Source organism: Chaetura pelagica, unplaced genomic scaffold (genome assembly GCF_000747805.2).
Source record: "Chaetura pelagica isolate M959 unplaced genomic scaffold, ChaPel_1.0 scaffold511, whole genome shotgun sequence".
Classification (NCBI taxonomy): domain Eukaryota; kingdom Metazoa; phylum Chordata; class Aves; order Apodiformes; family Apodidae; genus Chaetura; species Chaetura pelagica.
Genome location: NW_009952161.1, coordinates 366,658 through 382,239, shown reverse-complemented (window position 1 = coordinate 382,239; position 15,582 = coordinate 366,658). Strand labels below are relative to the sequence as shown.

The following is a 15,582-nucleotide window of genomic DNA, read 5'->3' as shown; positions in this document are numbered from 1 at the left end:
AATACTTATCAGCATTGGCCAGTGTGTAGAATCTTATTCTGATTTCAGATTAGTTTTTCCACTTGCTTCAGCAACATTACCTCAAGTTGGCACCATTTTGGGATAAGGTTAGAGCCTGAAATAATTCTGCAATGGCACTGACCACTTTGAAATGTGCTAGCAGTTTTAAATAGAATGTGTGTTATGTGAAGACTAATTTTCTTTTTTCTTTCTGGTTTTAGTGGCAACTGCAGCCCCTGATCAGGTAAAACACGATGTGATTTATCTAGGAATTAGAATGCAGACTGTGTATGAGTTGGGATAAGGATTAATCTGAAAAAGGTTTAGTATTTACAAGGAGCAAACATCTCACTGTGGACTTACAAACCCTGAGGCAAAAAGAGTTCATGTTGTTATTATAGAAAACAACAGGCACGTAGTGAAGTACAAAAAAGAGATTACTTTAACCTCTCTTCAGGGCATTGGTGGAAGGTACTATACTGTTCTAGCCCATTCTGAAGTCTGCATTTTAAAGGGAATATTGAAAAATGCAGACAATATGAAGGAGAGCCACAGCTACTGACAACTAGAGAAAGTGGGTTGGAGCGAAACAGTATGAAGGTTTGAGAGGCATTTGCGATCCCTGCTTAAGAGACTTGTATTAATGCCTAAGTTAGTTTCCTAGGGTTTTTTAAGATTGCTGTGTATTCAGCAGAGAAGTGCAGGTGTGTATCTGTGTTAGGTTCCCCATTCTGGATGTTTCAGGTTTTCTAATAATAGGAATTGTTAGGAATAACTGCAGTTGTATTTATTTTCTTTTTCCTAAAGACTTACAAGCATCTAACACTTAGGAAAATAAGATAAACGGTGCAATATCTAAGAGAACCTTTCACAGTGGTCAAAGACTTCAAGACATAATGTGCTTGTATACTTTGGTGTGATGCTGAACTGCATTTAATACTATTCAAAAGCAATCAAAGACCAGAGAGTGGGAGAACTATTGAGGGAGAAAACTACAATTAGAAGCTACATGAAATGGCTGCTTTAATAAAAGCAATGTTAAACTGTATGATGTTGTGTAAACGTGGTATTCCATGTTCTTTCAGTCTTAAATTGATGGTAATTCATGATCTGATATCAAAAGCCACTCGTGAGAATCTTTGCAGTTTCTCAAGCCAGGAGTTTGTGGGTTGTTACAATAGCTGAATTAAGATAATGTTTTCAGAATGTAAGTTTTAAATCATTCTTTTAGGAATTAGCTTCCCTTGATCAAGAAAAGCAGCCTGATGTGGAACCTGGGCAGCCTCAGCTTTCTCCTGGAATTTCAACAATTAACCTGCATCCACAATTTCCAGGTAATTTCTTTTGATTTGTCTTTTAGTACAAGAGTGCTTACAATTCTTCTAAGAATGGGAAGGAAGCTATTATAACAGGGGTTAATAAAAATTGATTGGAGCTTCACCAGCAATTTTTCTACGGGCAGAATACTGAGGAAAAAAAATAATCATGGAAGTGGGAGAAATTGAGAGGTTGGCATTGGCTGGGTCATTTGTTAGGAGGCAGAGACATATTTTAGACAAAAGTGATATCCTGGATCACATACATGAGAATTTTAATGTAAACAGAGTTGAGGCCTTGTACCCCTTTCAAGAGAAAACTTAGGTAGATTTATGCTTGAGTTTTGCTGTGAAAGTTTTACTATTGTGCTTGCTTCTGCTAGCACCTCAGGTTTTTTTCCACAAGCAGCAAGATGATGGAAAACCCAATTATACTATTTTTTTCTACTCCAATTGTAAGCAGAATAAACTAATAAAAAGCTCCACAGTGTCTGAGTTACTCAGTATCATGTGTGAATTCTTTAATGGGTTTTTTTAAAATGCTTTAAGGGTTTTGCTTTTTTTTCTTGATATGATTGATTTCCATTCCATGTCACACAGTAGTGATTGAGAAAACATCTCCTCCTCTGCCTGTTGAAGTCGCTCCTGAAATCTCCACTTCAAGTGCAAGTCAAGTAATTGCACCTACTCAAGTTACAGGTATTGTACTTCCTTTCTTGAACTAAAATAAGCTAAGAAATGGCTGTGAGTTCCTGACAGTGTAACTTGTTCCATGCTGCTTCTGAATTATAGTGGTGAAGGAGTGTAGCTATAGAACAGAAAAGAATACTCTGGGAACATGTAGAAAGTACAGAACAGCACAGCAGTGAGGCTACTGTCAGCAGAGCCAGGTCTGGGCCCTGTACCTGCCATTTTTGTGCCCACAAATACATGATAGAAGAAAAAAAAAAAATCCTCATTAGATTACACGATCTGCAACTGAAATTCAGAACTGAAGGTTTCTTGGCTACAAGTCAGGTCCTTAATCTGCACACATATTCATGACATATATGCGATTGTGTTCTCTGAGAGATGTAGACTTTATGGGATGTAGATCAGCATGTTCTACAAAAAGCAGCTGTTACTCTAAGATCTACTTTGAAGAGTTCTTTTGATATTTGCACTTCTTCCTTTTTTGATATATCAAAGTTGCTTTTTCTACATTCATGTGTCAAGAAGTGAAAATAACAGAAATAGAAGTAATGCTTCTGTCATAGCTGAAACTCATCTAAGTTGCTGTAGTTGCTGTCAGGCTGTGTCCAGAGGCATGAAAATGTCACTTCCTTTAAATCTGAAAAAAGAAAAGGTGAATGTATTATGTGTATATCCATGAGAGCATGCCAATGTCACATTGGCTAGTCTCTCAGAATTAACACAGGCTTTGAAGTAATTGCAATATACAGGTAAATAGTTTAAGATGTGGTAGAGGTGTCTAGACCTACCGAGAAGTTTAACAATGTACATTCACAGGGAGAAACTGCATGTGCATTAATAAAGCTTTAACTTTTCAAAGACAACATTCCTTCCTGCAGGAATGGATTTTTGAGTTGCACACAACATGCCCAGGTTCTAAATCACCTGATGGCTTGAAGTATGATTCTGTCTGCAGTTAAATTCTCCTGAATCTACTGTAAGAGTAAAGAAAGTATTGTCTCCGTCTGTCAGCATTCAGATGCCTCCTTCAATTACCTATAATGCAGTTTGTCAGTCCCAAATTAAAGTTCTATTAATGGTGATTGTCAAACCAAAATTTGGAAGGCATCTCTGCTGTGACTGTGCCCCTTCTGCCAGCCAGCTCCCTCCTTCCTTACAGGGAGGGGAAGTTACCCTGCTGGGAATTTACGTAAGTTAGAAAAAAATTGTTGTTTTCTGTGTTCTGCTGTTTTTTCTTTCCTCAGGAAAAGGAATAGAACTAGAAATTGCTGTGTGCTGCAAACAAATAAATCATCTGCTGTTCAGATACAGTTCCAAGTGTTGTTCAGATATTTAAGAGATAATGAAGTACAAGTGAAGTAAGATCTGTAGAACAAAATCCTAAATTAGGTTTGAAAAGCTGAATGCAGCTAGTGTTGAGGTATTTTTCGGTGCCTTAATTCTGTACTTTGATTAATTACATTTAATGAAATTAAAATGTAACCTATTTCTGAATTGTCTGGATAAATGAGTTTTCTTTACAGATGATAACATCTTTCTCGGGAATTAGAATTTCATTCTGCTTTATGACCTTAGCTTAAATTGCAACTAAACACAGTCATTTTTTGCAGTGACACATGTACTTGGAGAATTTCTTATACTACTGTAAGGGTTGAACATCCAATGCTGTGCATATCTAAATCTCCTTATCTTACAAGTATTCTGTAAAAACAACCAGAAACTCACTACAGTTATTTTCTTAGCTTTTGATGCAAAGGTTAAATCGTATAATTTTTTTATGTTATCTTCATTTTATTTTGGATGTACCCATTTACAGGGACATGAGAATGTGTCACTAGGAAATTCCTAGGTGGTTTCTAGATTCTTTCAGATAAGGTATCCATTACAGAAACTCAGGACTTATCTTGATTTACAGTTGTCTTCAGGCCTGATCTTTCTACTTGGATTATGAAATATTGTGCACTTACTGAACAATGTATGAGGGTTTAACATTAACTTGTTTGTTTGTTTGCTTAGAAATCAACGAATGTACAGTTAATCCTGATATCTGCGGAGCAGGACACTGTGTTAATTTGCCTGTGGGATACACTTGCATCTGCTACGAGGGGTACAAACTTAACGATCAGCAGACAAAGTGCTCTGGTATGAATGGATGCTTTCAAAACTCTGAAATGACCGTGCTATTAAGGGCTTGAAATGTAGAGTCTGTCAGAGGAAATATGCTACAGTGCAGTCAGGAGTTGCTTCCTCTACTGAATGCTTCCAAAACTACACAGAAACTAGCTTTTATATGTCAAGTAAAATTTGCCAGCTAGTCTCTGATACAGCCTTTCAGCTGCTCTGAACTGGACGTGAATTTAATTAAATTGAATGAAAGCCTTTCCTATTGTGAGATGAGAGAGAAAGTGATTAGACAGACTGTCTCTGCTCAGCTTTGCATCAGGGATCTAAAATCATCAGACTGCTAGGAAGAAGTACGCTTCTGTTTGGAGAAAGAATGACCAAATTATTGCCTGCTTCTCAGAATGATTTGCCCAGCTACCAGCTCTGCAGCTGAACTAAATCCTTTCATTTTGTTGAGTCTTCCCTTTCAAACCTTTGCTGAAAAGATAAAGTGTATCATAAACATCCCAGAAGCACATCAGGCAATCCGCAGAGTGAGATCTTTATCCCCTTCAAAGCTAAAATTCTGGAACAGAGGGCTCTGATGAACATGAGGCAGAGCCCAGACTGAGCCATTTCAGATTTGGAAGCAGCAATATTTATATCTTTCCTTCATTCAGAGTGTGCTGGTTCCTTTTTAACTTGGATCAGAAAGAATTTATTACATCATGTTGCAGGTTACATACAATCGACTTTTCCTGCTACCGAAAGTTCAGTAACTTCACACTGCTGTGCATCAGGTGCAACTACGGTATTAAAAAATAATTTACACACATATACAGCCCAATGGCAACTTGAAATCCTTCTGTCTCATCCGAATTGTGTTATTGTTCCATGCTTGCAGCTGGTGCTCAGCTTGCACTTAGTGAAGTGATTTGAATAGTAATCATGTCACATTCTTCAGGGAAATGCAGCATTCTTACAGTTTAAGCCAATAAGAGCATCTTTTTTCCAACCAAAACTATTTAATGCATCTTTATTGCAGCTCTGAGGGGAAGGAAAACATGTATTTTTTCAATTAGTTAAAATAATTACAAGATCACTCTTTTCAAAAGCATTTCATTGAATACACAGGAAGAATCACAACTAAATATGTATTCTACATAGTCTTACAGTTTTATTTCTTTTATAGATATTAATGAGTGTAATCAGACACCCCATCTCTGTTCCCTTGGACGCTGTGAAAATACAGAAGGAAGTTTCCTATGCATTTGCCAAGCTGGATTCATGGCCAGTGAAGATGGAACCGACTGTGTTGGTGATTACTGCTCCCCTTTATAGAAAAGAAAAATATGAAAATGAATCAAGAAGCTTATCTAAAGCCCCCTTAAGTCCCCTTTTCAGCTTTTTTCCTCAATGTCATTGGTATTGGACTGATTGTGAGATAAGAGAAAAAGTGGTTAGACAGACTGATGTTTGGAAGTGTTTTTAATTGTCTCTCACCATATTGTGGTGAGGAAAATATTTGAGTAGCTCATGCTACTTTTCCAAATTATCATTTGTTAATAAACAAAAATTTATTCAGTATCATGCTTGTTTAGGAATATTACCATTTAGTATAAAAAGCCTGTGGTGGGAAATACAAATATTCAAAACTCTTCCAATGACTATTAGCTGTAGCAAACCATGTTTTTAAATACGGCTGCAAACAGCCATGGGCTGCATGGAGAGCAGCACTAACAGTCTGAAGTGGCCATGATCTTTGAGGTTAGTGTTGCCTTGGGCACAACATACATGCAGTGACATGCACTGGATTTGCAACCAAGGGCAGGGCTGATCACTGCTCTTCTTCCTTATGGCCTGGTTGTTTCTAGATTTCACTCCCTCTGTGCTTACAAGCTGTGAGGCAACAGTGGAACTGCTCAGTAAGAACAGCTATGTGGCTGTGGCTTGCAAACAGCTTGAAAATCCAAACTTACTTCTGTTCAACTTAAGCAGAGTTTGGGGAAGTTGCAAGCATTCAGTCATTTAATGGTGAAGTATCTCTTGGCTTATCTTTTTCATCTGCAGATTTTGATGAATGTTCAAGACCTCATACTTGTGGGGAAGGCTTTTGTGTAAATACTCTTGGCTCATACAGATGTGAATATTGTGATAGTGGATACCAAATGAACAGGAGAGGTGAATGTGAAGGTAGGTTTGGACTCTTCACCAGCAGTAATACATTTATTTACATTTCACATGCTCCACTCTTACAACTTCTTTTTCCATATCTTTTCTGTCAGTAGGGAATCTGTGATTAAAATAGGGTAGATATGAGAATATCACAGTGTGCCAAATTCCTTATTGTATTCTCTTGTATTTTAAGTAGTGTGGTGGTAGTTCTCTATCATTTAACTTAACAACATGTAATTTCTGAAACCATACTCTCTGTTGAAAGCTATTTAAGGTGGCTCAAGGGAAAAACCCTCCTACACTCAATCCATCAAACCAAGGAAATGACACATTGAGGGAATCATTTCACCATGTCATTACACCTACACATTATAGTCACCCTACTGACAGATTCCAGATTCCACAAATAACTCATTTCCACCTTCTCCACTCTTCAAAAACAAGGAAAAGAATCCTCCAAGCTGCCCACAATACACACAGTTCACTTAGGCTTCCTCACCCCATTTGCCTTCAAGCTATACTCACTCAAGCTCTGTTGTAGGCCTAGCCTGGGAAACACCAGGATTGCATATATGTTGGTTTTTCTGGAGTCTGTGGTTTGTGCAGAACAGTGTTACAGGCATTGCATACGATTAAGTATTCCTATAAAATCTTGTTGTGATTTCTTTAAGTTTTGCAGCATCTAGCATCTTTATTTTGACTAAAAATTTCTGTACGAAGTGCATCATTCATGTTGTGTGTTTTTGAGGACAGATAAAGTCCAGAAACCTGGCAACAGGTTTCAGCAGAAGTGGATTTTTTTGTTACTTAAATAACAAAAATTGCACAGCAGTTTCACTGAGAAATGTTCACAGGTGGGCATAATGGCAGCTGAAGAGGCCTGTTGCTGTTTTTATGAGAAAGTATTCTCAGCTGGACAATCATAATTCTATGAAAAATTTGATTTGTCCACATCCAGTGAGTTGTTTGCAACTGGGATGTTCAGTTCTTTGAAGGTTGGAGCATTGTCCTGTTAAATTACAAGTGTCGGAGGCTACTTCCCTTAAGTGAGCTGTTTCCCAAAACTAGGATTAAATTGCCTCCCTACTACCTGTGCTGTGGGTAGCAGTCCTTAACTGCAGAAGACACAACCACTAGGCCTGGGGCAGGGAAGGGACAGGAGATCAGGAAGCTATGACTAGAGGTGACTCTGATTATTTCCTTAGCTCTGTGCACTGCATGGAGCAAGTATTTGGTAGGAAAGATTATAGTTATTGTATAATTAAAAGCCATTTTATAAAATGATACTCAAGTGTGGAAGCAGACTGGAATGAGGCTGCCCACACAGTTTTAATTCCACCATCTTCTGATCATCAGTTACTTGAAAGCAACTTGTCTTTGAATATGTCGGAAGTGCAGAGTTTTACATTTGGGAAAGAACAACACCATGTCCCAGTACAGGTTGGGGGCTGACCTGCTGGAGAGTAGTGTAGGTGAAAGAGACCTGGGGGTCCTGGTAGACAGGAGGATGACCATGAGCCAGCAATGTGCCCTTGTGGCCAAGAAGGCCAATGGCATCCTGGGGTGCATTAGAAAGGGTGTGGTTAGTAGGTCAAGAGAGGTTCTCCTCCCCCTCTATTCTGCATTGGTGAGGCCACATCTGGAGTATTGTGTCCAGTTCTGGGCCCCTCAGTTCAAGAAGGACAGGGAACTGCTCGAAAGAGTCCAGCGCAGAGCTACGAAGATGATTAAGGGAGTGGAACATCTCCCTTATGAGGAAAGGCTGAGGGAGCTGGGTCTCTTTAGCTTGGAGAAAAGGAGACTGAGGGGTGACCTCATCAATGTTTACAAATATGTAAGGGGTGAGTGTCAGGGGGACGGAGTTAGGCTTTTCTCAGTGATGACCAGTGATAGGACAAGGGGTAATGGGTGTAAATTGGAGCATAGGAGGTTCAAGGTGAATATCCGAAAAAATTTTTTTACTGTAAGAGTGACAGAGCACTGGAACAGACTGCCCAGGGAGGTTGTGGAGTCTCCCTCACTGGAGACATTCAAAACCCACCTGGATGAGTTCCTGTGTGATGTACTCTAGGTGACCCTGCTCTGGCACGGGGGTTGGACTAGATGATCTCTCGAGGTCCCTTCCAGCCCCTAAGATTCTATGATTCTATGATTATATGATCATTTTTGTGTGCAGTCTCTTAGACTACATGGATTGCACGTTTCATTCGTGCAGGATAAAAAGATCTCAGTAGATATTTGAAACCTGGATGTGAGATCAATGAGTTTTTCAGGACCTATCTCTTGTTTTGTCATGGGTGAACACTCTGATGCAACAGGTTCTACTATCATCCCAAACATTGCCAGCTTCAGTGATGCTTGTGTTCCTTGTGCCTTCTTTCAGGTGTAATTAGCTCCCTACGCACTCTATACATTTTTGATTACCATTGAAACAATTACATTTATAGTCCATATAATATATAGATATGCTGCATAACTCTAGGACAGTGGATAATACTAAATTCCTCTTTGTTTTGAGAAGCCAGAGTTACAATTTTGTTGTTGTTGCAATGCACTTCCAGAGTTTCTTGAGACTGACTATAGAAAGAACCTCAGGATGCTTCAATATGGTGAAGGGGTGACATAAGCAGTTATCCTTGCATGTCTGAGACAGATGTCTGGTCTGCTGTATGTTATGGAGGGCCTACCAAAGATTTGCAGTACTAGTATCTAATTTATTTCTCAGAGATGCCCCTTCACTGGTCCAAATCTGTACTTTCCTGGGTGTCTAACAGATAAAGCACAGAACTCTTTACATGTATGACATGAGTGCAGTCAGAATAACCAGATTAATTTGTTGTTCAGTGTTGTGTTATGACTTTGACTGGTATCTCCTTTTATCTTCTCTTTTGAAGATATTAATGAATGCTTGACGCCAACTACTTGTCCAGATGCACAGTGCATTAACGCTCAAGGCTCTTACCAGTGCATTCCTTGCAGAGTGGGATTCAGAGGCTGGAATGGGCAGTGCCATGGTATGTTCAGTACTCTTTCTATCTCCAGTTTTAGTTCCTGTTTCAAGATGCTGTCGTTTCTGTGCCATCAATGTTACAACCTGCTGAAAGCACTGTGCCCTGGGTGGTCCCTGTTTCATTCTCTAATAATTGAAAATATGGCCTTTTAAAAATTGCTTTATGTTCTCAGACACAGTATACATGAGGAAATTGTTTTGCTGCAGATAAATAAACATTTAATCTAGACTGCAAACAATACAATTATAATTTTTAAAAAATAAATAAAAACTTGAAATATTAACTGAAAGGGGGATGTATTATCAGTGAAATGCTAGTAGGTCATTGTGTGGAGTTACTAACAAATGGAAAACACATGAGAGTCCTAACACATCAGTATAATTGGCAGGCTTTTCAATGGCATATGGGAGTTTGCTCACAAAGCATATTAATAAAACTTCTTCATTATCTGTAGTTCCAGAAAAAACATTCAGCATATCTTTTAAAAGTTTGTCTCATTTCAGGTAGGTTTTTAGGACAGATTTCTCACATTGATTTTTTAAAAAATGTTAGATTATTATTATTTTTTTGCAAATCAATTTTGGCTATTTGAGGTATAGGTAACAAAGAGCAAATGAATCCACTGTGAAAAACGAAATAATATTTTGCAATTTTGAATGCTGCTTCCTAGGGCACTACCAGAAAGTTAAATTTTACTTCAGTTGTGTAGTATCAGCTGTCTGTTGTGAATCCTCCTGTCCACTTTGTGTATAACACACACCCTCTAAATTGTGATGGTTGAAGTAACCATGTTAGCTAAACACAGATGTATTATAACCTGCATAGGAGGTGTTCGCACTGTTGTTGTAGGTCACATTGGCAGTATCCTTCCATAACTTATTTCCTAATTGCTCCCAATTGCTGTGATTTGGTTCAATTCATGAAGCAGTCAAAGCATAGTTTTGGTTGAAATAGCACTGGGAGGTGGACATCTGCTGTGGTCCAGCTGAAAATGGGCTTTTGATGTGAAGCAAGACTAGAACCAGCTTGCAGTGAAGGACCTGAAGAATGTATGTAGCTGTCAGAGCCTCACCACTGGTTTTGCCATACAGATGATTCCTTTTCCAACCACCCTAATGAAGCCATGTTGTAGAAAATTATTTCTGTCTTAACACCTGCCTGTTATAATTTAGTAGCATTATTTGGTCTTGTCATTTGACTTATTGTGGAAGAATGAATTTGTGAAGTAATTTCATGGTTTTTAGTGGAGTTATAACACACTATGGAATGTTTATGCAAAATGATGTGGTCCACTTGGCACATGTTCCTGTTCATCTCTGGTTTGCTCCTTCCCACCTGCCTGGATTCCTGCAAAGGATGTGGCACATGTGCTCTGTTAAGAAAGCTTTCCTCATATTTAATTCCTTATTTGGAAAATATAAGGTTGATTTAATTTTGCATTCTTTCATGATATCAAGCTTGATTTCTATACCTATTTATAAAAATAACCTGGTTGAAAACGGCTGGCTTAACTTTCACTTGTTTCATTCTTGCTAGCCAGGTTAGTAGAAGTAGAATGAAAGAAAAGTCACTGCTCACTTCAGATTTACACATGAAATTAAGTCATGGGATAAGTCTTGGTTCCCCTTTGCTGATACTTTTTTTTCCTTGTATCACTGCATTTAGTTTCTATTTTTCCTTTGTTTTATGAAATGTTCTAAGCCTAGATGTCTCACTCACATCATTAGTGATGTGATCAGTCTTCATTTTCTGTTTCTCCCAGACTTACATCATGTTGGAAATGAGCCATACACGTTTTAGAAAATGTGATGCAGATAGAGTTGGTATTAACTCTATAGCTTTGCAGTACAGTACAGTTTAAAAACACTGGAAAGGAAAATATTTTCAAGTTATCTATGAAGGGTATTGAAGTCCATTGTTACATGAATATATTTGTTTCTACTGTTTGTTTAGGTCAGTGCAACTCTGCTATTTTTCCCCAGTGCTGTTTTCAGTATTTTTTTTTATTATCTCTGCTCAATCCACTGCCTGTATTGATGCCCTAAGAAGTCTTCTATCAGTAATGTAATCTGCCAGGATTTAAAGCCAGAAACCTAGCTACTGTAGTTGAATAAAGGCAAGTCAATTGATTTGCTTCATACTTATGTAGAATAGATCTAAATGCAGTTTTGGTGGGAATATCCAGTGTGAGATCCACATTGGAAGAAACTAAAAATGGTACCTGTGCACTCTGCCACCTCATTGTCTTGAACTTGCTACTGTCCTAGGTCCTTCAGTGTGTTTTTGTTGTACAGGGACTATCAGAAATTATTTTTTTTAAGTTTTCTTGCATTCATGGTTTTTTCCCATCTGTCTTCACTTTTGCACACTCAAATAAGGTGATATATCATGATTTATAATTACAATAACGAAGTATGTGAATCTAGAACACAGTTCTGTGTATTGAAAAATAAATTTTAAAAAATACGTTTGCAAAGCTTTCTAGGCAGCTTCATCCACTTGGTTATCACTGTGGTGGATTTTGTAGCTCTGTGGTTAAGTAACAATATTCAGCTTATACAGCATTAGGGACCCCATCAAAAGATTTCAAAACTAATACAGAGGTCAGCAGAGCTGATCCATTTACCTCTAGCCCTACTGTAGGGACTGTACTAGTACTCTAGCCCGTACTGTAGGGAACTTCAGTAGAATCAGTAACAGCTCTGGACTTTATCTCAGAAGATTCAGGTTCTGTTCTTGGTGTTTTTGCTGGCTTATGGGACAGTGTCTTGACCTTCAAGTCCCATCCAAATATCAGAAATACTAATGCAGGCATCTTTTCCAAGTAGCTTGAAGATAAGTACATGAAAACTATAAGCAGTAGATTTCTTAGTTAATTGGAAATTAACATGACTGGCCACTAAATTACATTCTCTGTGGTTTAGCAAGTTCTTGAATTTGAGCATTGATCAAATGCATTGAGAGCAAATGTTGTATTTTGTTGAGTAAGCACTTTTTGCAACAATATGGATCTGAGAAATTTGTCTTGCAGAAGGGTCTAAGCATTATCATCATAGGAGAGCACCTGTGGATCTGTGCTGTCATCTCTTGGGATGATGCCACTTCATGTTCTCAGCCAGGCTGTAGCAGGGCATCTTATTTACAGAGTTAGAGGTCTAAGTGAGGGAACAAGAGCAGCAGGTAATTTAAAATATGGGCAATAATGGTGATTTCATTTCTGTCTGGGGAGAGAGGAGCATTGTCAAAGTCAGATTGTACAGGAGCTTGTAAAGAGCAAAGAATGAGAAATATATATGAGGAAATTAATCACTTCAGATACAATAAGTAATAAAAAATATTATTTTAGCATACTTAATTCTGGCTGAGTTTATAAAGATAGATATTATCTATTCATATGTTTGCTTTTTTTCTTTGTTGATTTATGCAAATTGCATTCAGAAGTAAAACTTGAGAAATATTCTTAAGTAGCAACAGCCTGCATGAAGTACAGAAATCTCCATGAAGTTCTTCAAGTGTCAGCCAGGTTTTTGGAATCTGCCTTCGCCTGCATGAAGTACAGAAATCTCCATGAAGTGTCAGCCAGGTTTTTGGAATCTGCCTTGTCTAAGCCCATTTGAAAAATGTCATCTATAAAGGTCTCACGTGTACATGTGTTTCTCATAGATTTCTTTAGTTACGCACAGAACTCCTTTAAATCCTGCACGTTACTGCTTTGTAAAGCTAGGTTGATTAAAAATTCAACAGCAGAAAATGTGGTTGAGGTGTGTTCTAGCTTCAGAGAGAACCTGCCTGTTCCCTCACACCCATTGGTAAGCTGCAGATAAACAAGTGGAGGCAGCATTTTGGGGCAAGCAGACTAGAGCACGTGTTTTAAAAATTGTCTCAGAGAGAACAACTTCTAACAGCCTTGCCAGCGTGAGCTGTGTCTGCTTTTCTGGACTGTTCCTTGCAATAACAATAGGATTAGCAATAACAGTTACAAGGTATCAACAGCTGCTAGCACTTTTATCACAGACATATATCCTGAGAGTAAATCTGTGTAATGAAAGAAAGAACATGCCAGCACTCACTGACGACTTTTCTATACTAAAGCTGCACTGGTTTAAGCTGCTGCAGGAAGATTATGGGCAAAAAAACCACATATTCAGATAAGGATGATGTGGACACAATTCATAGTTCAATGCCTATTTAAGAAAATACAAGGAAGAAGGAGGTTTAAGGAAGGTTTAAGAAGGAGCTTAAACTGCAGTCCTTGCAGTAGTGGGATGAAAGCAATTTTTTAGCCATGTGGGCTCTAAGTATAGTTGAGTGTTTGAGCACAAGCCAGCTCAAGTTCAAATTCTTTTTTTAAATCAGAATTGCTGTGGAATTGTCCAAGTCAAAATACACAGAAAAAATTACAATAATCATGCTTACGGCAGAATTTGAATAATTTCCCAAACTCAACTGAAAGATGGTTGTGACAAAGTTAATTATACACTTACGATTTCTTTGTATTCACAGATGTAGATGAATGTCAGTATGGCAATGTCTGTACAAATGGACGTTGTGAAAATATGGAGGGGTCTTTCAGATGTATTTGTGGCCAAGGTTTCAAACTCTCTGCATCAGAGGATCAGTGTGAAGGTAGGAAAGAATAAGTTGCACTTACCTTTTGGATAATATTTTTCAACTAATAGTATTCCTCTCAATGGAGAAGCAGCAAATTTACAACACCAAGACTAAATAACCAAAAATGTAAGAATATGTATTTATGGCTTCCATGGTCACATGGTAGATTAAAAAAAATAATATATAAAAATTAAGCCTATGAAGAAGATATAGTAATATTTATATTGCTAACTTTGAATTTTTACAAAATCCTTGGCATTTCTGTCATTTTGGAGGTTTGGGAACAGTGGCTTTTGCTGCCTTAAATGTTATTCTACCTTTTTTTACTTTCATGTGAGTGAGTGGACCCTCCTGGGTCCCATCTTGGAACCCATCAATGACAGTTAACACCAAGCCAATGCCTGCATTGGTGTCACTGCATTTCAAGTAGTACATTTAGTAGAGAGAGAGTTTGGTGTCTCATTTCTAAGAACAGTAGATGTACCTCCAAAGTGGCAGGTTCTATATTTCTTCCACATCTGAAATTCCACCCAGACTGCTCCAGTCTGGGTCCAAAATTAGAAGTCAGAGCACAGTAGTCTGAGAACCTAGAGTGTGTACAGGAGGTATATGAACATTCCTCTCCTTATGGAAAAGGGACTTCTTGAAACCTCTCCCCAAAGGTGAAAATCTGGAAGTGTGTCTCTGAGCTCTTGGAAACACATAGAAACCTGAACATTTCTTTTCAGATGCTGGTTTGTAGGTTGTTGGTTTCTTTTCTTTTCCCTTCCCCCCTGCTCCTCCCTAAGTGTCTGTATATAGCACCAAGCAGTTTCAGACTTTTGAGTGCTTAAAATAATACAGTAAAACTAAATGATTGTTCATGTAAATTTGTCAGGAAGTTTGAAACAAAACATCAGTGTAAGTTAACTGTCTTGAGTGAGTTAAATGTGCTGTGCAGGACGCACAGCAGACTAGTCTTGGGGAAAGTATGTAGACAAAGTTTGATTGCTTCCTCTGAGCCTTTAATGGAAAAGAGCCCTTGCCAAGCTGAGCTGGCATGTGCAGACTGTTCTTCTTAAAGTGCACCCTTGTAAAGTAAGGACCTGTACGTGGGCCCAGATGCTTCATGCAGCCCCACAGACTTCAGTGATGCGTAAATTCAAAACTTCTGTGGTTGCAAGGGACCATTACTCAAGAGGTCAGACTGCGTGGCCGTAGCACAGACCTGAAAAACCTCATTGAGTAACTTTTTTCTGTTTGAATTGGAGTATATTTCCAGAAAGACATTCAGCTGTGCCTGAATTCTAGAAGTGACTAAGAACCTACATATCAATTTAACTACTGTTCCTTAACAAGTAATTTAAAAATAAGGAGCAGAGAACAGGCTTCCTAGCTCAAACAAGACATGTGCTATGTTCTGAATTCAAATTGCCACTCTCCTCCAATATTTTGAGTTTTTCATAGGAAAACTTAAGATTGATTTTCAAGTCCATCTGTTAACCCAGGCTGACCCCAGTTTATGAGAACTGCAGCACTGAGGGATTAGCAGTGGCTGAGGATTCAGAGAGATATTTCCCCATCATGAGAGGATTAATATTGCTACAAGGCAAGTATTTAAAGGAGCCTTAAGGTATAACTTCACTTAATAGGGGAACAGCCTGTCCATGTGTATCTGAAAACCACACCCTGCT

The 15,582-nt window shown here is 38.3% G+C and overlaps 1 protein-coding gene across 1 annotated transcript in view; it reads left to right on the top strand.

Moving 5' to 3' along the window:
- Nucleotides 1–15,582, top strand: part of LTBP1 (latent transforming growth factor beta binding protein 1) — a 134,849-nt gene that overhangs the window by 59,188 nt on the left and 60,079 nt on the right. The window contains exons 9-16 of the mRNA XM_010007248.1: nucleotides 222–244; nucleotides 1,232–1,334; nucleotides 1,917–2,015; nucleotides 4,026–4,151; nucleotides 5,305–5,430; nucleotides 6,183–6,305; nucleotides 9,182–9,301; nucleotides 13,802–13,924. Of these exons, the coding sequence (XP_010005550.1) occupies nucleotides 222–244; nucleotides 1,232–1,334; nucleotides 1,917–2,015; nucleotides 4,026–4,151; nucleotides 5,305–5,430; nucleotides 6,183–6,305; nucleotides 9,182–9,301; nucleotides 13,802–13,924 (843 nt within the window). The remainder of the gene's footprint in view (nucleotides 1–221; nucleotides 245–1,231; nucleotides 1,335–1,916; nucleotides 2,016–4,025; nucleotides 4,152–5,304; nucleotides 5,431–6,182; nucleotides 6,306–9,181; nucleotides 9,302–13,801; nucleotides 13,925–15,582) is intronic.